This window comes from Colletotrichum lupini, chromosome 2 (genome assembly GCF_023278565.1).
Source record: "Colletotrichum lupini chromosome 2, complete sequence".
Lineage (NCBI taxonomy): Eukaryota > Fungi > Ascomycota > Sordariomycetes > Glomerellales > Glomerellaceae > Colletotrichum > Colletotrichum lupini.
Window position 1 is genome coordinate 6,885,456 of NC_064675.1, and position 26,282 is coordinate 6,911,737.

At 47.5% G+C, this 26,282-nt stretch overlaps 8 protein-coding genes across 8 annotated transcripts; 5 read left to right on the plus strand and 3 right to left on the minus strand.

Moving 5' to 3' along the window:
* Nucleotides 1-235: 235 nt before the first annotated feature.
* CLUP02_04410 (uncharacterized protein) lies at nucleotides 236-993 on the plus strand (the record flags this gene model as incomplete). Its single annotated transcript, XM_049283422.1, has 4 exons — nucleotides 236-408; nucleotides 446-521; nucleotides 588-667; nucleotides 753-993. 4 exons carry the CDS (start codon nucleotides 236-238, stop codon nucleotides 991-993), a joined length of 570 nt encoding a protein of 189 aa, XP_049140565.1.
* A 7,862-nt stretch (nucleotides 994-8,855) lies between these two features.
* On the minus strand, nucleotides 8,856-9,345 carry CLUP02_04411 (uncharacterized protein; the record flags this gene model as incomplete). Its single annotated transcript, XM_049283423.1, has 3 exons — nucleotides 8,856-8,919; nucleotides 8,978-9,175; nucleotides 9,239-9,345. The coding sequence occupies 3 exons, from the start codon at nucleotides 9,343-9,345 to the stop codon at nucleotides 8,856-8,858; spliced, it is 369 nt and encodes a 122-aa protein (XP_049140566.1).
* Nucleotides 9,346-10,507: 1,162 nt separating this feature from the next.
* Nucleotides 10,508-11,833, minus strand: CLUP02_04412 (NAD dependent epimerase/dehydratase; the record flags this gene model as incomplete). The annotated part of the gene is made up of 1 exon (XM_049283424.1): nucleotides 10,508-11,833. One exon carries the CDS (start codon nucleotides 11,831-11,833, stop codon nucleotides 10,508-10,510), a length of 1,326 nt encoding a protein of 441 aa, XP_049140567.1.
* A 2,922-nt stretch (nucleotides 11,834-14,755) lies between these two features.
* Nucleotides 14,756-15,353, minus strand: CLUP02_04413 (uncharacterized protein; the record flags this gene model as incomplete). The annotated part of the gene is made up of 2 exons (XM_049283425.1): nucleotides 14,756-14,906; nucleotides 15,292-15,353. 2 exons carry the CDS (start codon nucleotides 15,351-15,353, stop codon nucleotides 14,756-14,758), a joined length of 213 nt encoding a protein of 70 aa, XP_049140568.1.
* CLUP02_04414 (uncharacterized protein) lies at nucleotides 15,101-15,568 on the plus strand (the record flags this gene model as incomplete). The annotated part of the gene is made up of 2 exons (XM_049283426.1): nucleotides 15,101-15,176; nucleotides 15,255-15,568. The coding sequence occupies 2 exons, from the start codon at nucleotides 15,101-15,103 to the stop codon at nucleotides 15,566-15,568; spliced, it is 390 nt and encodes a 129-aa protein (XP_049140569.1).
* A 226-nt stretch (nucleotides 15,569-15,794) lies between these two features.
* CLUP02_04415 (uncharacterized protein) lies at nucleotides 15,795-20,212 on the plus strand (the record flags this gene model as incomplete). The annotated part of the gene is made up of 20 exons (XM_049283427.1): nucleotides 15,795-15,936; nucleotides 16,009-16,189; nucleotides 16,273-16,319; nucleotides 16,397-16,545; nucleotides 16,612-16,700; nucleotides 16,782-16,924; nucleotides 16,980-16,993; nucleotides 17,073-17,089; nucleotides 17,204-17,336; nucleotides 17,401-17,788; nucleotides 17,974-18,028; nucleotides 18,343-18,480; nucleotides 18,623-18,665; nucleotides 18,729-18,966; nucleotides 19,022-19,178; nucleotides 19,457-19,675; nucleotides 19,800-19,836; nucleotides 19,903-19,941; nucleotides 20,011-20,064; nucleotides 20,150-20,212. The coding sequence occupies 20 exons, from the start codon at nucleotides 15,795-15,797 to the stop codon at nucleotides 20,210-20,212; spliced, it is 2,346 nt and encodes a 781-aa protein (XP_049140570.1).
* Nucleotides 20,213-20,266: 54 nt separating this feature from the next.
* CLUP02_04416 (hsp90-like protein) lies at nucleotides 20,267-24,410 on the plus strand (the record flags this gene model as incomplete). Its single annotated transcript, XM_049283428.1, has 3 exons — nucleotides 20,267-20,342; nucleotides 20,384-23,552; nucleotides 23,609-24,410. The coding sequence occupies 3 exons, from the start codon at nucleotides 20,267-20,269 to the stop codon at nucleotides 24,408-24,410; spliced, it is 4,047 nt and encodes a 1,348-aa protein (XP_049140571.1).
* A 629-nt stretch (nucleotides 24,411-25,039) lies between these two features.
* CLUP02_04417 (uncharacterized protein) lies at nucleotides 25,040-25,696 on the plus strand (the record flags this gene model as incomplete). The annotated part of the gene is made up of 1 exon (XM_049283429.1): nucleotides 25,040-25,696. The coding sequence occupies one exon, from the start codon at nucleotides 25,040-25,042 to the stop codon at nucleotides 25,694-25,696; it is 657 nt and encodes a 218-aa protein (XP_049140572.1).
* Between the last annotated feature and the right edge of the window lie 586 nt (nucleotides 25,697-26,282).

Below are 26,282 nucleotides of genomic sequence, written 5' to 3' on the forward strand. Positions count from 1 at the left end.
GAAGCTATATTCGTCCTTGCGATGTTTTGGCGCTGACGGGCGAAACGACTATCGGACGTGGCTCCGCGATACTTTGTTCCTTCGTTTTACTTAGTTCAACGGCTGTTTTCTTTTCCAGTAATCCGGCTGCAAATCATGGATTCATGACGATGAAGGGTTTTGCTGCCTGCTACACCAGGCAGGAGATTCGTGATGTTCGACTCATGTTGGAAGGATTCTGTGGGCCAGAAGGATCATGCTATCGAACCTTGACGTGGATGCCTATCCCCTACGAGCAAAAGTTCCCCTCTCTACCAAGTACGGATATCCCATGATGAGTTACGGTGCTCTAGACGAACGAAAAATCTCACGATCTTTCACTCTTCCACAGTTGAATCTTGTTGACGCCCTGACGCCGTTGGCAAGGGGGTGTGGATTCAGAAAAAAGCCACTCATCAGCCACAAGCCATACCAAGTCTCATCTGCCCACGCTTGAGGCGTCCAAACAGCGAAAAACACCAACCGAAGCGTCTTCGGCAAATGTTGGCGTTATTGCTTGTCTTCCCGCCAGAACTCGACCTCCTCGCTTAATCCAGGACACTGCGTAGCTCAGACCTATCAAGGGCTTTTCCCACGCTTCTCTTATCTTTTCTTCTTTTCTAGAGTGCGTGAGCGACAGTGCATTCAGGTGAGAGTCGCTAGAAGGGCCTCGGTTAAGGCTGCATGCAGGACGGGAGTCACTGCGCCTGTTAACCAATCTCTTGGGTCCGAAGGGGTCCAGACTGCCGGGGCAAAAAGACTCTTCTCGAGGTCTGGAACTTTTCCCTTGCGCCTTCACGAGCTGAAAAAATTCTCAAGCGAGTTCACAGAGAGCCGCGGTCTTGGCATTCGGGGAAAATGTCACAACAGAAAATGAGGAAAGCTTGTTACCTAGATCCAAACACCGGCGGCATCTGTTCACCGAGCCCGGGAAAACACAGTAATCGCGGCGCCGAACCCAACCGCGTTTTCTAAAGTCAGCCGCGAAAGGACGAAGGACGAGCCGCGAGCATACAAAGTGTCACGAGTTATGGCACGCAGCAATGGGCATACGGAGTATAGTAAAAGTAGCTTAACTATCAAAGTAGAAATAGACAAAAGGAGAAGGTCTATATATACGATATCTAAGATAGACACGTGATTTAGTACGTAACGGGCACTTTATAAGGTGCGATTACTATCCCTATTACGTAACACACCCCCTAATTACTACCGCTAGGGAGCTATTATACTTAAAATAGAATCTCTAAATACCCTTACAAAGGCCTAATTTAGTCGAATATAAACAAAGGAAAATTAAGTACAAGGGATACGCGTCTTTTAAGCTACGTTTATTATAAATATATCCCTTTATCTAAAGTAAATAGAATCCTAACCCGGAATAGCGCGTATTTTACTATTTCCGGTATATAAATTACTAAGGGCGAGGCTACTTAGCTACCTTATATATATCTAAATTCTCGCGGCGTTACCTAGCTATTATTTTTTTTTTTTTTAACTTCTCGTAGTTATTATAAGTACCCCCGTTTATTACGCGCGCGCGCTTATACCGTCGAATCGTTTACTAATTTTATTTTAAATATAAATATCTAATATATTTAAAAATAATAATAAGTTTTATATAATTTTTATAATACTTTTTATATATATATTATATAGTTTACTAAGAGTTTAGATAAGTAATAATATTAACGAGCCCCTTTAGGTCGTTACCCCCCCCTACGACCTCTTATTTACTTACTAAGGCCCAGCTACCGAGCTCTCCCTCCCTAGCTAAAAGGATATTAAGGTTACTAATTAAAATACCGAGGACTTTATTAAGTTCGAGGCTCTCTTTAGTAGCTATAATAAGGGTAATAATAAAGTAAATAGTAATAATAAGAGCTTTAACGGGCTTTTACTTATCCCCCCCTCGGAGTTTAAGAATAAGGATAAGACTAGTTTAAATAATAAGCCTTTTAAGAAGGGTATATTATATACTTATTATTTTAAGAGTTTATATTTAATATTATTCTAGGGTTTAAAAAACGCAAGGCTAGCTCTTTTTAAAAGGGTAGTAAAAAGTAAAAAAGAACGCTAAGAGGCTAAGGTACCCCCCGTAATAAGTATAGTTCTCTTTACTATTCTAGGCCTATTTAACGTATACTTAGTCCCTAAGAAGCTTAAGGGAGAGGATCCCGAGGAACGGGAGATTTAGTACCTACCCTATTTTAAAATAGCTTTTTAATATACCGATACTAAGGATAGTAGTCGTTATTTTATAAAAAGTAGTAGCTAGTATACGCGCTATTTTAACGGCCGTTCGGCTAAAAGGTATATTAATATACTAGTTATTTTACGGCTAATAGCCTAGGCCCTTATTAAGGCTATTATAAGTAGCGCTCCCTCTTTTATAAATATATTATCCTTTTCTATCGTTAAGAAGCGCACTTTTAATTATAGTTTTAGTAAAATATTACTAAGCTCCGTAGTATCGTCCGCTAAATATATAATAACTAGAGGATATATAAGAACTATATCGGCTTCTATATAAAAGACTTTTTTAATACGCGCCCCCGGTCCTCTCTCGTACTTATTATAGTTATTTATAATTAACTTCTTATTACGCTACTTATTTTTATACCCTAGGTCGTTAACCTAACGGTCGTTTTAGCTCCCGCACCCCTCGCTACCCCCGCTACTCTTAGTTTTATAAACTTTAAAATATATAAAACGCATTTCTTAGCGCGCATATTAACCCTCCTCTTTAATAACGCTATACTCTTAGTAATTATATATTTCGTAAACTAAGAGTTTAAATAATAAGCATAAACCCGGGTCTTATTTTTATATACGTATGCCCTATAGGGTAAGGTTATTTTATTTATTTTAGGCCTCCGGGCCGCACTCTAAGTTCTGTTTATTGTCTATTTTTAAATATTAAGTTTTTCTAAACGTAGCCTAAATTAATTATTTTTAACTATTTTAGCTATTTATAATAGCTTCTCGCGTATTATAAAGGTTAAGAAGTATATAGAAATATTCGAACTTAGCTCGTAAAAGGTTTTTAATAAGTCTATTTACTAGTATATCTTTTATTAATATATAAGTAACTTCGAAGCTACTTCTAGCGTGCTCTTATCTTAGTTATATATTTTATATATTAATATAGTAAAGTCGAGTAGCTATTCTTTCTCCTTTCCCTATAATAAGTTAAATCGTTTACTAATTATCGTAGTTAACTAACTATACTTCTCCTAAGTTAAGGGCAATGTTCTTAAAAAGGCGCTTTAGAGCTATAGTCTTTTTTATAGTTTTTTTAAAATAAAGAAGCTTAGCTTCGGTAGTTAACGTCGTAACCGTCGCTTAGTATACTAATTTTTATTAAATTAGGCCGCTAAAAAGGAACATTATATATCCCTAAGATAATCGTTATATTACCTCGTTATTTACGAAGCTAGTATTTCTAACTAAAAGTAATAATTGCGCACTCGGTATACTACCGTAATAGAGCGTAAGATATCTCGTTATATAGAAATATCGGATATAGTAATTAATTACTTTAATATAAGTTACGCTTAGGTTAGTTAGGAACCGTAATAATTACGAGTAAATAAAGGCGACGTTTAGTCTAATTATAATAGCTATATAAAGTATACTCCCGACCTTCTCTTAGTAGCTCTTTATTTCCTCCTTTATTACCTACCCCTCGTTTAGTTTAAACTCTTTTTAAAAAAGAGGGGTAGCTAGATATAGTAAATTTATAAGGTCGAAGCGCTTAGTAACTCGCTTAATATATACGTCGTAAATAAAATAAACTTTGCGAGTAGTACGGTCTTATAAAATCCGTACTCCGAAGAAGTAATTAATCGGTCTATTCTCTTTAAGGTTAATATATTTTTTTATACCGTTAACGATCCCCTAAGCTACCTTTTAGTCGTCTCGATAGTATAGAATAATAAAGTTATCGACGTAGAATATTAGTATTACTTTCCTATTTATAGTTTAGTAAATATAGATCTCCTCGTAGCTATATATTATATTTATATTATAGAGTATAGAAATAAAAGTTTAAAACTAGAGAATTAGCGAGTCTTAGAGGCTATATAGAGCGCGTTAGAGTTTGCTTACTTTATTAGTAACCTTATATCCCTTTAGGAGTTTAATAATTACTAGCTTCTCGCTCTTAAGAGGCGCGTTAAGGAATGCGTTAATAGTATTATACTAGTTTATTTTAAGGTCGAATTAGGTAGCTATTACTATTATAAGCCTAAAGGCCTTTGTAGTAAGCGTCGAAGCGTACGTATTTTATAAGGGGTTAAGTAGTTATATATCCCCCCTTATATATATACGTACTTTTACCTCGCTAACCTCGTTATTAACGTCGTGCTTATAAATATATACCTACTTTAATAAAAATAAGATCCCTTATTTAGGATTACGGTCGACCTCTTCCTATATACTAATATCCCTTAGCTTTTTTATTTCTACGTCTATAGTATCCCTAAGTAACTTTTATAGTTACGGTAGGAGATATTTAATATTACTAAACTTTTTTAGTAGGCTTTAGAAATTAACTTTAATAAGTCGTGGTTTCTAAACTCTTCCGGAGCGCTCTAGGTAGGTCCTATAAACTGCTCCTTTTACTACTTAATAGAGTATTATATATCCTATATTACTTTCCTCTATAGCTTTTTACTAATTAAGTATAAAAATAGAGAAAAAGTAGTCCTAGAGATAGTTATAGTAATCGCTATCTCTTATATTTAAATATAAGAGCGTTACGAAGATATTACTATCGAAGCGTTATAAAAGTCTACGGGCCCGGTTTAAACGTCTAGGACCTAACGGAGCTTTACTTAGTACTTAATAAGGTAGTTCTTATAAGCTCTGTTCTTATATAATAATAGAGGTTTATTATAAGGGTTCCTTACTAACGTCGACTTTAGCGTTAAGAATTATTTTTTCGTAATTAGTACCTCGTTTACCGCGTACTCTAGCGTTTTATTAAGAGCCGTTATAAATTAAAGGCTCGAGAACTTTTATAATATATATAAGCGCTTATAAAGAGGACTATAGACTGTGCAGAGCCGTTTATAACCCGGTTATTATATCCCCTTTTTTACCCCTACCCCCGAGCTTACGTAAGGGGGTTATTTTAGGGGTTAGTAATAATAATAAGACTATATTAGCCTCTTTAGCCTTATTTACTATACCCTAGAGTACGTCTATCGGTTACTTAGCGTCCTAAATAGTTAAAAATCTAATAATAATACTATCCTCGATTATAGAGTTATCTTAAGTACTAGTATTTCTAAAGTCTAGATTTACTTCCCCGAGTACTTAAATTAACTTATCGTTAGTATTAAAGAGTTCTTATATCTCTTAGATTACTAAATTTGCTTACTTGCCCACGATAGCTTATTCCTCGTATATAGGATTATAAAAGACTTCTTTATTAAACTTAATATTCCTTATAATAAATACTTACTTAAGCGCGGGCACCTAGACCCTATATAGGTTATACGTTTTTAGTATATATCTAACTAAGTATCCTATATACCCGCAAAGAAGTACTTTAAACTCCTTTTAACGTATGCCCCTCTTATAATCCTTATAAAAAGGGTATGCTTAGTAGCTATATACGTAGAGGCTACTAAGATATGGGGTAACCGGTTTAGAATCCCGCACTTAGTAACCCGTCTACTACTAGCGTTAATACCGTTTTTACTAATTAATTTCTATTATAATAAGCGAATCTCCTTTATTAGCCTCCCGTAGGGTAATATTATAAATAAAGATTACTACTAGTACTATTTTGTCCTATAGATTCGTAAGGAGGTTTATAGAAAGGCGCATTTTATAAGCTTTAGTAATTACGAGTTAACCTACTCTTTTAGTATTACCTACGGGTTCCTTTATATATAAAGATAGAAGTTCTATTCTAATTCTTAGCTCGTTATATTACGTCTTATATACGCGTCTAACGTTTATAGTTAGGAGAGCGGTCTTATTATTATTTTTAAAAAAGTAAATTAGAGTCCCTTTTTAACGACGAATCGCTACCTCGAGGCTCTATAGTGCGAAAAGCACTTCCTTTTCTATTTTTATCTTTAAAGGGAACCCCCTAAGCTACTTATTATATTCGTTAGAAGCTATAAGTATATATTATTATTTACTAAGAGATAGTTCGAAGTAGAAGAGATCTTAGTATATATAGTACTATAGCCGTAAGGCTTTTCTCGAGGGTAGTCCTCTTAAAATTACTATTTTAGCTTTAGATAATATATATACTTTATACTTAACTTATAATAGAGGTTTAATACGTATACCTCGAGTCTTATATAGTAATTAATAAAGAGTATTAAGTCCGAGATAACCTATTTTAAGGTACTAGAGGAGCGCGCTATTAGACCTTTTATAAGTACGTTAATATAAGTAACGGAATTTTTTACGGCTAACTAGTAGTATAATACTAGCTAGGCTCTATAGGACACGCTTAAGGTTTGCGAAAAAAGGGTAGGATTAGAGGAGCTTATATTTAAAAAAGACTAGATTATTTTTTTAGATAAGCTACTTTTTAATAGTACTCTTATAAAGCGTTCCCTATTGCAAAGTATAATCTAGACCGTAGTATTAGAGTGCGCTTCTATTTAGTAAAGTCTTTAAGACTATGTTAATATAAAATCCCTTAATATAAGCGACGTTCTAGAGCTTTAGATTGTAGGTTCCCTTTTTCTTAAGTCCGTCTAAGACGCCTTTTATAATACGAGTACTACGTATAATAATAAGTAGTATAGTAGTTCCTAATTTAACGTAGTTTTTATTACTTAATAATACGTAACTCTCGGGTTTAAATAAGCTCTTATTATTAATTAGATATATTACTCTATAGCTATTTATTACTATGCTCTAAGAAAGGGGGTAAGCGCTACTTATAAGGGTACTAAAGATTACGTTTATTTCTAAGTCCTAACTCTTTATAAGTATAGCGACTACGTAGCCCTCGTCCTAGTTTACTAATAAGCTCGCTATAAGTTAATTAGAGGATCTTTTTAGAAACCTAGGTTTCTTAGGGGTTCTATCGTTCCTTAACTAACTAGCTTTTTTAAGCTTATTATAAAGTAATTTCTACTTACTTAATTTAATAATAGCGAGGACTTCTTTTATATAGCTCTTTAGTATTCGTATTAGTAACTTACTAACGTTTCGGCCTATAAGTACCTATTCTAATTTTTAATACGCCGTAGGGCGCTATAAGTATACGTAATTATAAGGGTATATAACGTTACCCTTATTATTTACGTCGTTAACTAAGTTAGAGCGTTTAATAAAAATAAAATAAGCCCCTCCTTAACCTAAAGGTCGTTTAGTATATACGTCCTAGGTTACTAAGCTAAATATATACGTAATCTCCTCGAGGGTCCTTATATACGTTCCGAAGGCTATTAATTCGCTAAAGGTCTTATATATACGTTAGCCCTATATAGGGTTAAGTCTAGACTTAACCATAACTAAGAAGTCGAGTACGGCGATCTCTTTATTAATTTTTAAAATATCGTACGTTTTAGCTCGGAAGTAAGCGGATTATTACTCCTTATATTAATATTAGGGGTTAATTCCGGTCCTCGCTTTATTAAGGGCTTATTAATATTCCTTTTAAACCGCATTCCTTACTACTAGTTCGGGGGGCGTAAATTCTTATTTTAAATATTTAACGATTCGCTATATACTAAACTTAGCGCCGTTTTTAGTAGCTTTTTAGAATGCGTATTTATATAGTATAGCGTTAACTAATTTTATTAATTACTAGGCGAGGACTTTAATATGCGTATTAATAGTATTACGTTCGTAAGCTATAAGTTGCTCGTATTTAGCGTCGAGCTCTTATTATTTTTAAATACTCTCGAGCGTATAGATCCTCTTTATAAGTATAATATAGGGATAGATTTATTTACGTAAAGTAAGTAATATAGCTAGCTTTATAAAAAGAAACCCGGCTTAGTTTTATAAGTTACTCGTACTTAAGGAAGTCGAAAGGTTCGTACTAGGAGTTATATTTAAAAGCTATTAATAGAGGATTTCTTAGTTTCTTTAGTCGTTCTCGAACGCCTTATAACGGGCCTAGTAAGCTCGTAGTTCTTTTTTATTATAAGTCGCGACTAATTATCCGAATTCTAAGGGCGAAGTAAGCGCTATAAAGGGGTTAAGGAATGTATCAGAATCTAAAGCGTCTAGGTTAACGTATTTCTAGACCCCGACGCCCTTACTTATAGTACGAAGTACGTTAAACTATTTAATTTAACTATCGTAGCTAGTTAGTTTAGCTTAAGCTAAAGTAAGTACGAGTAAGTCGGTTATTTTAAAAAGATCGTAAAAATCGTATTAATAAGTACGTTATCGTAGTATAGGGTCTTAACTAAGAGCTAGGCTTATAACTATTACGAGTTATAGTACGTAGTAATAGGTATACGGAGTATAATAAAAGTAGCTTAATTATTAAAATAGAAATAGATAAAAAGAGAAGGTCTATATATACGATATCTAAAATAGACACGTAATTTAGCACGTAACGGGCACTTTATAAGGTGCGATTACTATCCCTATTACGTAACATTATTATAAAAAGCGGGCCCACTCTATGTGGGCAGCATTAACCACATCTATATCTCGTAACATACCCCCCAGACGCCTAGAGCCGTTATCCGTGCAATGGGCGTCTATACTGCGCCTCAGCCCTGCAGATAGCAGCCTCAGCCCCATAGGTAGCAGACTAGTCAGAAAAACCTCTGCCCATACGGAGACTCGAACGGCCGCCTCTCGCTTTTGGGGTGCACGACCTGTAGATAATACGGCACTTAACCATTGTGGCAATAGCGGATAGGAGCTGGGCTCATAACTGTCACGAAAAGCGGGCCCACTCTATGTGGGCAGCATTAACCACATCCATATCTCGTGACACAAAGTGTCCGTTTCACACGCCCTCGACTCCTCGAGCTCCTCCCCCCCATAATCCATCCTCCTCCTCCCATCCCATCCCATCCCATCCCATCCAAACCCCCTTCGCAACCCCACATAGTTCGGCATAACCGTTGCTGTTCCATCCTCTGTTTCCTCAGACGGGAGAGAGCGTGGCGAAGCGAACTCCACAGCGAATGCACTTCCAAAGCCAGAGATCCTAGATCCTGATCAGCTGGTCTTTTCGACACAGGTACCCGTGTCGCAGCATCTCGAGCTTCACATAGATCGGGATGGTTCTTGGCGTTGGACTGGTTGGAAATGCGCGGTTCGAGTGGGATACTCTGGCTGTTTCTGAGAAGGGGGGAATGCTCCAACGTCTGAGGACATGAGCCTAGGAAAATACAGTTCTGCACTTTGAGCTAAGGTAGGTTAAAGTAATCGGGCGGAATCACATAATACCGCCCGGCCGAGTGGGATTCCTTACTTGACCTAGTAGCACGCCTAACCAACAATCAACAAGATAGTGTACCGAACCCATAACCTCTTCTTCGAAAAGACACGAGGAGGGGAATCCAAGCCTCACTCCCACCCACGCAAAGACAAGAACCAAAATATGATAAAATTGGCGATCATTTCTTCTCCCTCTGTACACGTGTGTCTCTCCACCGCTCTAGAGTCCATAATCCGGTCTGGTCTCTTCCTTAGAGTGCACGTATGTAATGCAAGCCCAGGTAGTCTGGGGTAGCTTGCCTCGCTTGACCAAAAAAAGTGAGACAACACTCCCCTTGCCGAAAGACCCCCCCCAATCCCAAGGCTGCATAGCGCATAGGAAAGAACTGAGAACCGCCTAAGAGAAATGAGCCTATCATACCGTCGGAGATTGAGGCTGAACGGCGCGCCCGGTGCCCTCTGGGGCCGGGCCCGCCGCCCTTTTTTCTTCACCCTTCAGCAGCTCAGCTGGTGGTCCATGGTCTCTGGACCATGGTCCTTACTCCCATGGGCCCAATGGTGAGGGAAATCCCTCAGACCTTTTCGGCCGTGATTCAGCCCCCCAATTCCCCCCTCACTGCGCTCCCACGGCTCCCTACCTTACCCCTTCCCGTGGGAGCGGGCGTGGGACGCGGGAGGGTGAGTAAGCGTGAACGCGTGGGCGTGGGTTGAAGCAGACACAAGCGGAAGGGGAACACGAACATGTAAGACGGATGGGACGATGGATGACTTCTAAAAAATTTCTTGTTGTGGATTTTAGAAAAACCCAAAAGTATATACACTAAAGAAAATTGGTGCGGAAACTAATCCGCTGGGTATCCCGTTGTGAATCGAATGCTGCGTTTTTCCCCTGTCTCTCCCAGTCTCCCATGAGTGCTGATGAAAATGTGTTCTCCAATCCCATGCGCCTTGACTGGCTGATACAGTCGGCCGTCTCCCCCATTGAAGTGAAATGTCTTGTACCCCGATGCAGTCTGTTGACCTGTCCAATGTCCAACATGGAAAGTAGAAAGAGAAGAGAAAATGCTCGTAAAAGTCGTCAAGCAGGCCGTAAATCTCTCTATGCGGCCACAACCTCGGGCCTCAAATGCTGGTTCACCGCCATCGAAGACGAAGAAACCGTCGGTAGCGCAGGGCGTCTCAGTCTCAGCTCGACAAAGTGCCCAACAACACTGCGCACCTGCTCCTCAAAACTCTGCAGCTTAAAGCCAAACACCTCCTCGGAAGCAGAGGCGTCAAAGTCAATGTTGACCGTGCCCACGGAGCCGCTGCTGACAATCAACTTCCTCTCGACGGCCTCGGGGAAGCTCCTCTTGGCAATGAGCTTCGCGTCGTTCCAGCGGGACTTGGTGCTGAGGATGTAGCCCTTGTTGCCCGGAACGGTGGGCAGAAGAGCCTGGACATGTGCGCGCGCGACATCGTCGACGTGGACTGTTGCGCCGGGGTAGCTGCAGCCCATCTTCTTGCCGCGGAGGGTGGCGAGGATGACGGCGTTGGTGCCCTTCATCGCCTCGCTCGCCGTGGTCGCGATATCGTTGCGGCCGATGACAAAGGAAGGGTGGAGGTGAATGACCTCGAAGCGGGGCTGCTCTCTTGCAATCCACGCCTCGGCGCCCTTGAGAGCGGCCACCTTGGAGGCGGCGTAGGCGGCGAACTCGCTCTCATACGGCTCAGGCTTGAAGCCGGTCCTCTCCGTGGGCTGGACAGCCTCCCTGCGCTCGCGACCCTCGAGGTGGTCTACTGAAGTAAGGGCAACGACTGAGCTCGTGATGACTACCCTGCGAACAGTGCCCGCACGCTTGGCGGCCTCGAGCATACCGAGGGTGCCGCGGACGGCGGGCTGGATGAAGTACTCCTGGTGCAGATCGCGAGGTACTGAGTCGGCGGTCGCAAGTGGTGAAGCAACGTGAATGACTGCAGAGACGCCGCGGATGGCATCGTCGTAGGCACCATCGGTGGTGATATCTGGTACGATGGTGAAGTTGAGTCTCGCGCGGGGTAGGTCAAGTGCGCGGATCTGAGGTCGCGAGCGGATGAAGGCAGCCTTTGCCTCTGAGCGGACGGCGCAGCGGACGGTGTGGCCTGCCTTCAGGGCGTGAGTGAGAACGGCGAATCCGACATGGCCAGTGACGCCTGTGATGAGCAGAAGCTCGTCTGGGAGGATACACAGCATGGTTGCTGAGATCTTGATGGTAGTCGTATATAAGTGTTGAGGTAGGATGGTGTAAGTGTCGATGAAACCGGACGTCCTGAGAGTGGAAGTGGAATTGTCGTCCAGAACGGGCAGAACTGTGTAAGAAGTAGTCGGTTGTCCGTAGAATTTGTTTGATCGATGATGGGGAACCTCTCTCACTATGGAAAGTGGTGCGAAGCGGGCGAGGGTCATATATCTACTCTGGGAAGTTTGGCGAGATGGGTGTTCCCACTACTTGCCTCCCCTCTCCCTGCGTTGCTTGAACCTTCTTGGGTCCCTTGTGGCCACCTCGGAGGCTCAGATAGACGAACGCCACGTGCATAGGGTGTGAGACAATGAGGGTCCCTGGTGTTGGTATCTGAATACACACCTCGACCACCCACCACCCCCCACCCCCTCTTCCAAGCAAGCCTCGAGCAAACCCTTTTCTTCCAAGACGGGTACGGGTATCATCCATAACAACAATCCCGCGACCGAATGGCGGTGGTGGCTTCTCCGTGCTTGCGCGGTGCTAGCGTCAGCAGACATGTGTGAGTCCATGCATCAGCGCCTCCTCCCCAGTTGTCCTCTCTGTGCCTGTGAGGGTCGATGAGGTGGCACAGCACCCGCTGGCAGGCTGCTAGGTAACCTGCTGTCGCCTGCACGAGTAGGGCTGGAATGGCTCCCCCACTAATTGAACTAAAGGTCACGCAGCTTCACGTAGCATGTTAATGGTCGGTCAGCTAGCTGAACCTCGATACCCGACTGGTCGAAGGTAGGGTGTGTGTCTTGTGGCGCCCATCGTGCCGCACTGACGGAACCGCCCGGCATGATCCCTCTACAATCAGCATACAATCTCTGCGGGGTGAGGACGGCCAAGAAATCCTGATTGGGGGTGATTAACGAACCTAACGGTCTTGAAGAAGTGAAAATAAGGGGCAAATGAGCAAGCATAGCCTTGTGCCAAGTATCTCTGCATCGTCACCACCTAACTTAAGGAGGCTGAGGGTGGGTGAACGCCCTCACAAAGTCTTCACTCGCAGACACGGCGATTTAACGAATTCATGCGCGTCAATGGTGAACTCAATGGCTCGCTCGTATGCATATGTAGCCATCCAACCCCCAAACCCAATACAGAGACTCTGCCTAAGACTGCCTGCAACAATAGGGGGAAGACTCAGAGGAGGGAGGGGGGGGGGGCTGTACCCGACGAGAAGTGCCGCGTGGTCTGGGCGGCTCAGTCTAGACTGGTATCAGAGTAGCTCAAGCTAAAGCACCAGTAACCAACGGCGCAAAGACCAAGCAGCGCGCCAGCCATCAAGCCAAGCTGAATGACTAAGTCGACTGGTGGCGCTGTTCTGGGCCGGCCAGCTGGGCAGCAGGTGTCCAAGCTAACCCACCAAGCTCATCGATCGCGACGCGATTTGCCGTAGGTAAACAGGCGTCCACAGAAGATAAGCCAGTAAGGGGAAGGGATGGCGGCGCAGCCGTTTGATTGGCGATGAGTATTGGTTCATCGGGCGGTAAGCTGAACTTTTTTCATCGTGCTTGACCCTGCGATTCGCTCGCAGCTGAGATACTCCAGATGCAAATAAGTTGAGACGGTGACTGTGGCAACGAGGTCCCTGCTATGGTGAGTCAAGAGAGTTTGCAGGTTCCCGACAAGATGCTATTTTGCCCTCGACGCCCATTCACATTCGGGCCCGGTCGATAGTTCCTGGTAGCCGGGGACGCTTGTGTCGATGACTTGTCGACTGGTAGGCTCACTACGCGTTGGCGCTATTCGAGAAGGGAACCATCGACCGGCCACTTTGCTCGTTTGCCATTCAATGTTCGTCATGGCCAACCCCTCCCCGCAACCTTGCTTTGCCGTGCCATGGTCGACATCGGGAGGTCGGCGGTTTGCTCAGCAGCACAGGCTCGGTACCGACTGGCTGGGGCGCCAGAAAGCGCCTCACTCTCTCCCCAGCCCAATTGACTGGCCCCTCCCACCCTTTCCCATCGCTTTCTATAGCCCTGATTCTTTTTTCGCCTTGCACTGCAGTGGAAGCAAGGGGCAGTCGACAGGAGGAATGGCAGACGAATTGTGTGAGAGATGGAGCTGACTGGATAGCTGGCCTGGACCGTTATGGGCCGCTGCTGGTGCGGCCATTGAGACAGAGACGATCCAGGAACGTTGGGTGAGACAGCAGCGCGCCACATCGTCTCATCATGAAAGCCTCTAGGTCCAAAATAAAAGCAGTGGGTATCCGACGCCGAGAAAAATATCACAAAATCCCCGCGGAAACGATGCCTAGAGGTGTCATGCTTGTCAGCTGAAAGCGCCGCCGGCACGCGGGGTGTGGGTGAGATTCCGGGAGGGAATGGCACAGAGGAAAAAGCGCGAGAAAGGCCAGAGAGGATAGATCACCCCAACAAGAAAGCCCATAGAGACGCTGGCACGGGCCCCTGCCTCATGGCCACACTGGTCTCGCGCTCATTCACTGGTCCATCTGTGCTCGTACATAAGCCTTCGTCTCAACTTGTTTGAGTTCTATTAAGGCTCGGAGTCAGATAGTGAGGGGAAAGTGAAGAAGGAAAGATTACCCCTCAATCCTTCCACTAGCAACCGTCAATAACAACAACTTGGCCGAGTCTGAGAGTGACACAGAGGAGGAGGAATGATAAAGGTGCAGGTAGCCGAGAAAGAGGAGAACAACTTGTCGAGCTCTCACGCACGCATCCGTCGGTCGAGTCCAATCGCTCATTAGGTCGTTTGAAATGGGATGAGTTCGGTGCGCAAAAGGATCCCGAGCACAGGACCAGTCGCGGAAGAGTATCCATTTCGATGCACGTCTTTGGTCCGCTAAATCCAGATGAGATATCTGGGGGATGGTCGGACGGTGTTGATTGTTATCACGGAAATGAACGAGTGCGTGAAATTCCGTACATCAGACTGCAGGGTGATGCTTGATTGCTGGTGCGAGCCGGTTTGCTGCCGGAGGGGAGTTATTGGATTCTGCTTATTGCTCATTGCATGCTCTTCCACCAACCCTGGCGACTATTGTGATGCATGCAACCGCGATCTGAGCGGGGTCTAATGCAGCGAAAAGGGATGAAGGACTGCGGGAGGATGTTGAGCCTGGAGGAACAATCCTACGAGATGTCAACAGCAAAGGTACGTTGAGATGGAGTGAAGCCTTTCAGAACCAATTGAGTAGCCTCGTCGAGCTCGTGTTGCTTGTTCTCGCCGAGGTCAGACAATTCGTCGATCGCATAAGGGTTTGTGAGACCTGTAGGGGTTCTCCTACTCCATGTCAATAGGGGTCATTGGAGATAGTGGGAGACCATTCCATCTCCGAGATAAGATTCGCCGCTTGACTTCGGATACTGAAATTGTGTGCTTCGTGTTTTGCTTATTCTTCTCGTTCAAGCAGGGCGCTGAGTGTGAATGCCAGAAAGTTGAGCGGTTGACTACCGTTTGAGAAGTTGCTGATCGGCATGATTGATCAGCGCCCTACGCGCGTTAGAAGGTTCGGCAATCGCGCCATTGCGAAGCCGTCGCGGGAGGTGAGACGTGGCGATATGGATTGACAGTGGTGTAAGTGGTGCATGGCTTGCGTGGAGCTAAGAGCTAAGTCTAAAACCTCGACAGCAATTGGCGTTGTGATCGGCGTGTCGCACGTCGAGACCGGCGCTCCTCCGCCAAGCGGACTTCCCATCCTGAGCAACGGGACGACTTGCTCATGGGCATCACCGGGCCTGGCCCCGCTGGAGAACGGCCGGGTGGGGATCACTCTCCGTCCCTGTCTTCCTCCGTCGGGGACCCTTCCGCTCTACCCCGGAGACCCTTGGGAAGACGAGCTCAACTACCCCCCACCGCGGAAGATGCCGAATGACTTCATCCGAATGCATGACAAGCAGTCTGAACTATGCGTATGCAGTCCCCGCGGTGGATCAAAAGGGTAAAAAAGTTCTTGCTTTGTACCCGACGGGCCCGAATCCGAACTCTCTTACTCTCTTCTTCCACCCTTCTGCCTCTGTCTCTGTCTCTGGGAGAGGAGGGTGAATGGAGTGATTGACATCACCGTTGTGGCTGAAGGCCGTTGTTCGCCTTCAGTATCGAAAAAGGCCATTTTGGGGTCCAAAACTGTTTCGGATTATTTTTGGCCCAACGCGTGACGTGCATCTCGTAATGCGAAATCCCAATTATCGAATCGTAGGCGTCACGCAACTTCTTGAGGCGAATGATGCGGAAATGACTGCTCCCTCTTTCTTCTTCGTTTGTAGGCAGAAACGCTTCGGAGCAGTCGTGGATGTTGACGACGGCGGCCGCTGTATGCCACGCGTTGCTCGGATGGTTGGTCCATCAGCGTCGCTGACGTTGCTCCCATGCTATACCGACGTAGTCAGCGAATACGATAACCGGCAAGTCCCGTTTAAGGCTATTGCTTTCCTTCACCGAGACTATTGTCGTCCATCGCCAACACACTGCATTGGCGTTGAGTCAAAATGTGCAAACAGAAAGAAAGTCTTCAGTAATGATCTCACACTTGCAGGTAGTGCCGCACCGCCGATCAAGCGTGCACCGTCACGAAGACAACGACCAAGGCTCTCCATGGACCTAATGCGTATATTCCGCGCCGAATCGCGTGCAGTTGCTGCACTTGCAGTACTTCCAAGATTTGCATCGCCCACGGGACATGCAGGTTTTTCGATGGTGAGTTTGACCATGGGCAAAGGTCATGGCGGTAGTCTGACAGGCCCACCTTGGCGTCCATCATCTTGTTCGGACAGCAGCAGCATCCTTCGGTCCCGGAGTGCGTGGCCCGGGCGGGCTTGCCAACGGCAAGATCTTCATCGCAACGACTGTCTATGCTTTCGATACTGTCGATCACGCGGCACCGGGACGCCGACATGCTCCACCCGCAGCCTCTCCCGCTGCGGTACAGAATTGAGGTGAAAACAGCCAGGTCCTCAAGACGCCCCCCGGGGATTGTCAGCAGACAAAGGGTCCTCCACGGCCGGAACTCGAGTTGAAGGCTGAGCCTTTATCGTTCGAGCGATCGGTCGCCACCGGTTATCAAACAGCACTGCCTCGGTATGGTTAGACACTGAAGACAACAAGAGAAGAGCATCGATATCACTGGAAACCCCTTTCGCTCAGATGTGATTGAGCAAGGCTGAGCAACTTGTGGATCGGAGACGAAGTCGAATCGAAGAAGCAAAGACGAATCAACAGCCGACGTTCGACAGAACCGCCGTGGCACGAGAACACCTCATCTTCAGAGCTCAGAGCAGCTTTGCGCTGCTACTTCCACCGCTGTTCGCTCGAGGCAATTGCGATACTTCCGACCCGTGACTGATGGAATGATCATAGCAGAGGACAAGCTGGTAGGTAGTACTAAGTGTCGTCCGTTTGTTGTTTTGTCGAGTTGTTGTTGATTTTGGGAATCGTCACTTGCCGAAACAGATGGAAATTGGAAGCCTGTGCGATTAGATAACAGATAAGAGCAGTGATAGCGATAAGGTAAGTTTCTTGAGTGATTACCTAAGGTACTTAGGTAAGACATTCGTGAAATGACATATGGTCTGTGCACCCAGATCTGGAGGGGATCTGATCTTGCTGCTTGGCCCCGGTCCAGCCGGCCTCTTTTTTGATTGGCTGTATCAAAGAGGCGGGTCGATGCAGCGCGAGCGGTATATGCACGTGACGGGAGGCTTGGTCCAGACCATGGTCCACAGCCATCGGGCCTTGCCTTTTCCCTGCATGTTTGGAAGTACCCTCATTGGGTGCTTAGGTTACGGGAAAGTCTTGTGGCAGGAGTCTATTCCGAAGAGCATCCACGAATATGTTCAATGTTGCATTCCCATTAGGCAAGTCCCTCATTGTTGTTGTTGCATGGGTAGCCTTGGGCTGTAAGGGACGAGTCACGGCGAAGTTCTATCCGTACCTGCTCTATCATTTTGTGAGGCTTGCAGTGGACTCGGCGACGCGACGGCCCCGCGAGCAGATGTTTGTGCTTTTGCAGTTTGGCTGGTCCGGAGTCTTTTCCGTCCAGGATCCAATCAGATGCCATCAAAAACAGCGCCGTCGAGCAGTTGCCCAAATTGCCAGCGCAGGCATCGCGGGGCCCTTTTTTTGGAGTACTGTTACAGTGGTACTGAACAAAGCCCGCCGCCCAGCATGTGCCCAGAGGTAAAGTCTACTATTCCTGCTGGTGGCTGGCTGCATGCATGGCTGTTTCCTGTCTTTATCTCCGTTTGTTACGGTACGTTTCTTTCTATGCGTAAGAGTCACCACGAGCACACCACGCCCTCGCATACGCATGGCATGTACCGCATACAACAATAGTTCTAAACATGCATCAAAGCAGTCCCAGTACCCCATTCCTTGTTGCAGCTCGTAACCACAGATTTGCAGAACAAGTAGGTAGTTTCCAACGCCGAGGAAAATTACAATTTGAGTGTATGTATACAGCTCAGAGATGATCCAATTCCAGAGGTATTTTAAATCAAACCCCGCCCCTAGACCGGATGTGGCCAGGGTGTTTTTGACTTAGCCTGTGAGGTACGACAGAACGAAGGGCCTAGGCCTAGGTCTACAGAGCGTGTCACAAGGGGGGGTGCTGGTCCAAGTGTAGAGACGGGTAAGGTAGGGAGGGTATTGGAAAACGTAGATGCTGGATTCTGCCACCACCTACCATGGGGGAAAGATAAGACCAATCGTGAAGTGACGAAAGGACGGTAATCCGTCAAAACAAAGAGAACAAGAGAAAAAGCAGGATCGAGAGAATGATGGCTTTTGCCAATGGACAACGTGGAGTGCCTTCCGTCGTGACGTATGTGACGCCATTAAATCGGGCCAAAGTGGCAATTCGGTGAGGTGCGCATCGAAATTCTGAAATCTCGATATCGACTAGCTTAGGTAAGGAAGGACACCAGCAGCAGGATGGCACGGATGGCTATTCCCGGTACTCATCAATTTTTAGAAAACACTGTGCTGCAGCACTGTTGATGCAGGGCATTGGGGGGGGAGATGTTGGATGGCACTATGCCAATTTCGGTCCGTTTTTTTGCGAATTCCAGTGTGGCTATCTGAAATTTCCATTGGGACCAGATGCCAAAGGCCAAGGTTTTGCACAAGTACATCTCAAAGTATTCGCACTGTAATGAAGAGCCAATAAGAGAGCCTGGAGAGCACCCCGATACGGAGCAGGCTCCACCATGGGTCTGGACCTGGCCAGTGGCCTTGTCAATCGCTCACCTCAACCTTCCTTCTCTGCTCGCCCGGCGGCCCGTGTCGTGCTTTCTTGCTGCTCTGGCAGGAGCATTCTGCTCGTGTCTTGCGTGCCTGCTCTCTACCTGTTCTCTACCTAAGGTACTCTATCTGTACTCAGCTCCCTCCATCCCGTCGTCCAGTCTCTGAGGTCAACCACTTACCTCACCCATCCCGCGTCAATCGCCACCATTTGCCTTGGTTCTATTCCATGCTTGACTTCCTCTGCCAACCTCTTCCCGCAATCTTGAACTGGGGGAGATCGATCTGCGGCGAGTTCTTCCTACGCCTAGCCCTTGGGTAATTCGTTCGCCTGGTTTCGCCTCCCTTCCTCACCTTAAGCGAACCTCCCGTATCACTCGAGCCAGCCCTCTTCGGCATCCGACCTGAGCCCCCCCCCCCCCCCCCCCCCCCCCCCCCCCCCCCCCCCCCCCCCCCCCCCCCCCCCCCCCCGCCCCCCCACACCCCCCCCCCCCCCACCCCCCCCCCCTCCCCACCCCCACCCCCCCCCCTCCACCGCCCTCCCCGCCCCCCCCCTCTCCCCCCCCCCCCCCCCCCCCGCCCTAGTCCAGCCCAAGAGAGAGAGAGAGAGAGAGGGCGCGACCTGAACGATACATCATTTTCAACGTCCAGCGCATCGTCATTTTCATCGCAATCTTCACGTTTGCCATCTTCTCATTTGCCATATTCCTTTCCACTACTCCTCCCACCTCCGCCCGCCATGTTCTAGACAGGCTCCGACATTTGCGACGTTCCTCTCCCAACAAGCAATCATCTGCGGTGACCGCTCCCTACCTGTGAGTGTATCCCTATCTTTTACCCATTCTACCAATCTTGGTACACCTACTTGTTCCCATTCCTTCGCCTTTTCCCACTGTTCTCTTGCGTTGGCCTTGGCAATCCTCTATGCCCCTCTATCAGCCTTACCTTCCATAGGGTTATGCTCTATACACCTCTTGTACTCTTGCCTGTCTCCAGCCGCTTGTCTTGAGCAACTCACCATACCTTATGCCTGGTGACGCAGGGATGCATGCCCACGAAGGCCTTCTTGAGCCAGCCCATCGTGGGAAGAGGGAGGGGCACTGTGTGTATTTTCAACCTCATCCCCCCCACTTGCGTCCGGTTGGTCTAGATGTTCTTCGTTCCCCCCCTGCCTTCCTTGATAGCCACAGACAAGTGCATCTCGGTCGCAAAATGTTCCGGCATGATTCATTTCTAGGAATTGTTCTTGGTCGCGCAAATAGTAGCTCAAGTTGACATGAAAACTGTAGGTCAATAACATCTCGCCCGCGGATATCAAGGCGTGCTTCGACCCATATTGCGCAACCAAGTAGAACCGACAGAGGAGCGGCCGGTCTCTCGTGATATAAAATTCACGCTGCCCGGCCATGGTCAACACTCCGCCGGCCAAGGCCGTCTCTGAGGGTCGCCGCGAGAGGGAGACATTCAGGTCCGCGCCCCAAAGTGCTTCTTTATCGGCCTAGACGGCTTTTCGTCAATGCAAGCTTCGCTCATCTTTGGTATTGAATTTCCTGACCGCCTCCGCAGATATGACAGTTCCTTGATCGCACATACAGTCTACAACGACCCAAACAATCTCAAGCCATCCTCGGAACTTCGGTCATGTCCTGATGCGGCACTCACTTCCTTCGCTGAACTCGGCGCTCTACGCCTGAATGCGACCCGGGCCATGATATCCCTCTTCGACAGCAAGTATCAGTACGTCATTGCTGAAGCTACGCAGTCACTGGCTCTGACTCCCGACACCAATCCTCCAGAAACCCAGCGCGGGGATATCGACCAGCTGCTACTGTGCGGCACCGCTATCCCACGATCTTCCGGCATATGCGAGCTCATCCTCTCAATCTCCGATCACCTCAACGAACAACATCCTTCGGGTCCCCATCAGCTACCTGTTACCATTATTCCAGACCTTTCTGTAGATCCTAGGACCTCTTCGCGAGCCTTCTGTCTCAACACGCCGCAATGTCGCTTTTATGCCGGAGTCCCAATCCGTTCACAAAGCGGTATACACATTGGTGTCTTTAGCATCTACGGAGATACCCCGCGCAAAAGCTTTGACAATGTGGAAAATCAACTCATGCAGGATATTTCGAAAGTGATCTTGAACTATCTCGACGCAAAACGGAACAGGGACGATCACCGACGCGCAGACAGGATGGTTCGCGGCGTTGGCAGCTTCGTCGAGGGCAAGAGCACCATGTCGGGATGGAGGGACAGGAATAATATTGACTCGTTCGATGACCACCCGTCATTTGAGGGGGCTCTGAACAAACACCAGCAAAGGATCGAACGCAACAGAGAAGAGGTGGCATTCGAGGCCTCTCAAACACCACAACATCAGTCGTCTGCTGTTGCAATGCAGAATGCGCCACAGCCAGAAGTCCAAGCACCAGATGATAAGCCAGTCTCGCCTACAGCGGATTCTCGACCATATCCTCAGCCAAACCAAGACCCGGAAGCACTCCCATCTGTGTCCGGGACCTCCTTGGAAAGTATCCATTCAGGGACAGAAAGTGTTTCGCAGGGAGACGGTGACTCGCACATGACACATATTCGGCACATTTTCTCAAAGGCCGCCAACGTTATTCGAGAAGCTATAGAGGTTGAGAGCGTGCTTTTTGTGGACGCCAGTATCGGCTCGTTCGGAGGGCTTGCTGTCCCTAGAGCGACCAACATGAGGTCTGCCAGGGGCCGAGGCTCATCATCATCATCTAGTGACGAGCAAACAAGCCCCAGTCTAAGTACCGGGAGTGTGTTGGGCAGCGATACCGACCAAGACGACAGCTTATGTGCGGTCCTCGGCTTCTCGAGCTCATCTACCTCAAGCGTCGACGGAGACCTACCGTCTCTGAATCACACCTCCGTATCCGAAAAGTTCCTTACGAAATTGTTACGAAGATATCCGCAAGGTAAAATTTTCAGCTTCGACGAGAACGGCTCTATCCAATCCAGCGACCATTCCGGCGACGACCATATCGCACAGCCAGAAACACCACTTCAGGAGATCGTAGATATTGTACGGGGCCCAACCGAGGACGAACGGCAACGAAACAAGAAACGAAAGCATGCCTACTCGAGACGGAACGAAGGGAAAACTCTCAGCGGCCTATTTTCAGGAACCAGAAGCATGGCCATCATACCTTTGTGGGACGTACAAAAGCAACGTTGGTACGCAGGCGGATTCGCCTGTACCAAGACTCCAACTCGAGTGCTTACCGTCGAAGGCGAGCTCAGCTACTTACGCGCCTTTGCATCAGTCATCATGTCAGAGGTCGATCACGTCAGCTCGATGCTTGTTGACAAGGCGAAGACGGACTTGTTGAGCTCACTTTCTCATGAGCTACGCTCCCCGCTCCACGGCATTATTCTTGGCGCAGAGTTGTTGCACGATACCACTATGGACGCTTTCCAGGGAGAGACATTGGTTTCGATCGAAAATTGTGGTCGCACACTGCTGGAAACAATAGACCACCTCTTGGACTGGAGCAAGATCAACAACTTCATCGGCCCGTCAAACCACCGGAGAAACTCAACCACATTTGGTGAGCGAGGCTTGAGAGCTCGGGATCGAAAGATTAGCATCGAAGCTGGTATGATGAGCATCACATCAAATGTCGAAGTCGACGTTCTGTCGGAAGAGGTTGTCGAGAGTGTCTGTGCTGGCTTCAGTTACCAACGCATCTCTGTGGCCCAACTTGCGGGCAACAGACCGACAGACCACGCCGATACTACTGCATTACGCAGACTTGACAGCATGCAAGCAATGGAAGAAATGGCGACGAGAACCAACAAAATCGGGGATTTACAACTCATCCTCGGAGACGTATCCGTCACTTTCGACATTTCACCCGCGGTCTCCTGGGGTTTCCATACACAGCCTGGAGCTTTGAGGCGAGTCATCATGAATCTCCTAGGGAACTCGCTCAAGTACACAGAAAAGGGATTCGTCAACGTCAATGTTAACCAGCTGGCCCCGTTGACTGATGTACCATCCACCAAGGCTATCATTCAAATCGATGTGGTAGATTCTGGACGTGGCATTAGTCATGAATACCTACAACATCATCTATTCGCGCCCTTCGCCCAGGAGGACTCTTTTTCTGCCGGAGCCGGTCTCGGTCTGAGCTTGGTCAAGCGGATAGTTAGCAAGCTGCGTGGGTCTATCCAGGTATGGAGTAAGGTCGGACGAGGGACGAAAGTGAGGGTTCAACTTCCCTTGCTATGCGCCAACCCAGCATCACCAACGGTAGCCAACGTGGATGATGGCAACATCGATACCTTTCGGGCATCTGTCGGCGAACTCATGGGTCTAAGAGTCAAACTGTTGGGTTTCCCTGAAGACTACGGAGTCAAAATGCCCGACGAGTTGGCCAGCAACACCCCCAGCGAAGGAGCACTGGTCACAAATCTCTGCAGGGAATGGCTTCATATGCACATCATTGACCAGTCCATCCCGCCCTCGCAACAACTCCTTCCCGACTTGGTTCTGTCTACAGAAAAGCAACTAGAGCAGCTTTTGACGGAGCGCCGCTTAGGCATCATTAACACACCGGTCGTGGTGATATGCCGGAACGCGCTTATCGCGCGCCAACTAGTTACCTCGGCACGATTCACCGGTAATCGCATCGTATTTGAGTTCATCTCACAGCCGTAAGTTTGTACCTTCCGAATCAGTGATCGGCTTCAACTAAGAATTCGTCTACAAGGATTGGCCCGAGAAAACTTGCCAAGGTGCTTTTGCTGAGCTTCAAGCGATGGACGAAAATGCAAGAACGGGCGATACCAACTCCTACAATGTTATCCTTGGCCAGCCCCGAAGCGTCCAACGCGGGCGGCGACACGCCGACTGGGTTTGCACAAGACAGACTCACGGACGTGGGAAGCACCGAAGCCCTTCCAGACGTTTCAACCGGAGAGGATCTCCCCGAGAGATTGAAGGAGTTGCCAAATACCGAGGTCGAAGCAAAGCAGGGTGTGGACGACCAAGCTGTGCAGGCGAGAGAAACGGAGCCAAGGCCTGAGGATGTCGCTCTACCGGACACGCCGGAAGAACATCCCAAGAGGCTAACGCTCGATGGCCAAGACACCCCCCGATTGTCTCACAGACCAAAGAAGACGGGAGGATTTCGTCCCAAGTTTCTCCTGGTGGACGACAACCCACTCAACCTCAAGATGCTGGCAACGTACATGACGAGGCTTGGACACGACTATCGGAACGCAAGAGACGGGCAAGAAGCGTTAGACGAGTTCCGCCAAGCACCGGGCGAGTATCACTGTATTCTGATGGACATCTCGATGCCTGTGATGGACGGCTTCGAGGCGACACGACGGATTCGTGCTATAGAGACGAAAGACAGCCTGTCACGCTGTCTGATCATCGCGCTTACGGGATTGGCATCAGCCAATGCACAGCAAGAAGCGTTTGCGAGTGGCATCGATCTATTCCTGACTAAACCTGTGCGGCTGAAGGAGCTAAGCAAGATACTGGAGAGCAAGGATATAGCATGATGAGTAATGCGCGACGCAGGACAATGAGGGGGCTCGCGGGTCATACTTGCTTGGCAGGAGTTGGGATTGAGACGCAATGGCGGTGGGAAAAAACTTTGATGGAAATATTGAGCAATCGTATTACGTGAGATACCCCAATGGCTGGAACGCATCACTGCAACGATCCGGCTAGAGTTACTAGACTTTGTTGGGCGGGATAGCTGGCTACACGATTTGATGCGCATCAGCAGCATAGCAGTAGACGAATATGATGATAGATGGCCCTCGGGGCAATAAGCCGCCGCCCTCTTTCTTCCTCGGGCCTTTGAGGACACAAGCACCACCTTGACTTGGTCCAATCTGGGTTATCGCTAACAGCTTTGACAGCTTCTTTGTCAATCTGACCTTTCTTGCTTGATCCCTTGTGTTCGGCATTGTTTGTCTACGGCTACAATGGCAATGTTTCCCTGGCTGTAGGTTGGTTTAGTCTGAGATGGAATACATAAGCCAGAACTTTCCACAATACCAATGACTATCACCTTCGATAAGCCACACCAGCAAGAAACTACAACAAACCGGCAACCATATACTCCCTCTACAGATTCAAATTACCCTCAAGAGCCTGACCAACAGGAGAATAAACTGACGAGATGGATACTACGGGCAGCACACTCACGCCAACCACGACGGCAACGACAACGAAAACCACCACCCTCGCCGAGCCAGGCTTCTTCCACGACACGCTCCCGTCCACCGAGCTCCCCAGAGATATCTACGTCCTCAAGGACTGGTACTTTACCCGCTGCCGCACCCTCAACGACGCGAAAGCCCTGCTGGGCGTCTACAACACCCTCATCCTAGACCTCGGCGTCACCTCCCACGAGCTCTACAAGTGGAAATCCAACAAGTCCCTCGGCTACCGCATCGCGCACCTCATGCTCGAGACCGCCTTTGCCGGGGACAAGATCTCAAAGGAGCGAAGGAGGTGGGTGAAGCAGCATAAGCACGTCTGGTGCGGCGAGATCCAGAACTACGATGTGCCCGTGTTTGAGTTCACCGAGGACGATCGGGCGTTTCTGCAGGGGAGGTGGCCGAGGGCGTGGGAGCGGTATAGCGTCGCGCAGATTGAGTGGGCGATGGAGGTTGAGCTGGAGCAGGCGAGGCGGTTTTTGCCTCAGAAGCATGAGCGGAGTGTGAGGAAGGAGAATTGGAGGTGGTTGTTTGGGGAGGAGAGGTGGGTTAGGAAGATTGCGTTTTTGGCGTTTGATGCTGAGGGGGCGGATGGTGAGGTTCAGTGGAAGGAGTGAGGTGTTGGCTTTTGAGGGAGGTTACTTGTGAGGTTGTCTGTGTTTTGTTTGGTATTGCTTGTTGGAGTAGGAGTTTGGGAAATGCCTTTCATGAAGAGAATCCCATCGTCTTGCATAGCTCTCGTAATGAGAGATATAGAGTGATGAAGACATGATGTATCTACTTCCTTACACCGCGTTGAACGCCTGTTCTCCTCTAGTATTGAATGTTCAGAATAGAGGGGTTTTGAGGCCGCGTTCGAGGGTTCAATTAACAGAGTCTAAACATCATAGGCAGCACTTCATCGCATGTCCTAACATGGGTATAAAGGATCCCCTTCATCATACCCCATATAAGCCACCGCCCCTACACACTCCTCTTCGCCTCCGTCGTATTCCAGGACCATATTCGCATGAAGGGTAGTTAATGAAGACGAGGAGTATTTATGAAGTCACGGGGTGAGGGCCTACCACGGACCGATCTTTATATACCTGCCTCAGTATAAAAGTTGCCCGGTCGATTGAAGCTGAGGTGAAGCTTCTGGATACTCCAAACCGATCTGATCGTCTGAGGTGAGTATCTCATTCCCGTCCGCTCCCACAAAGA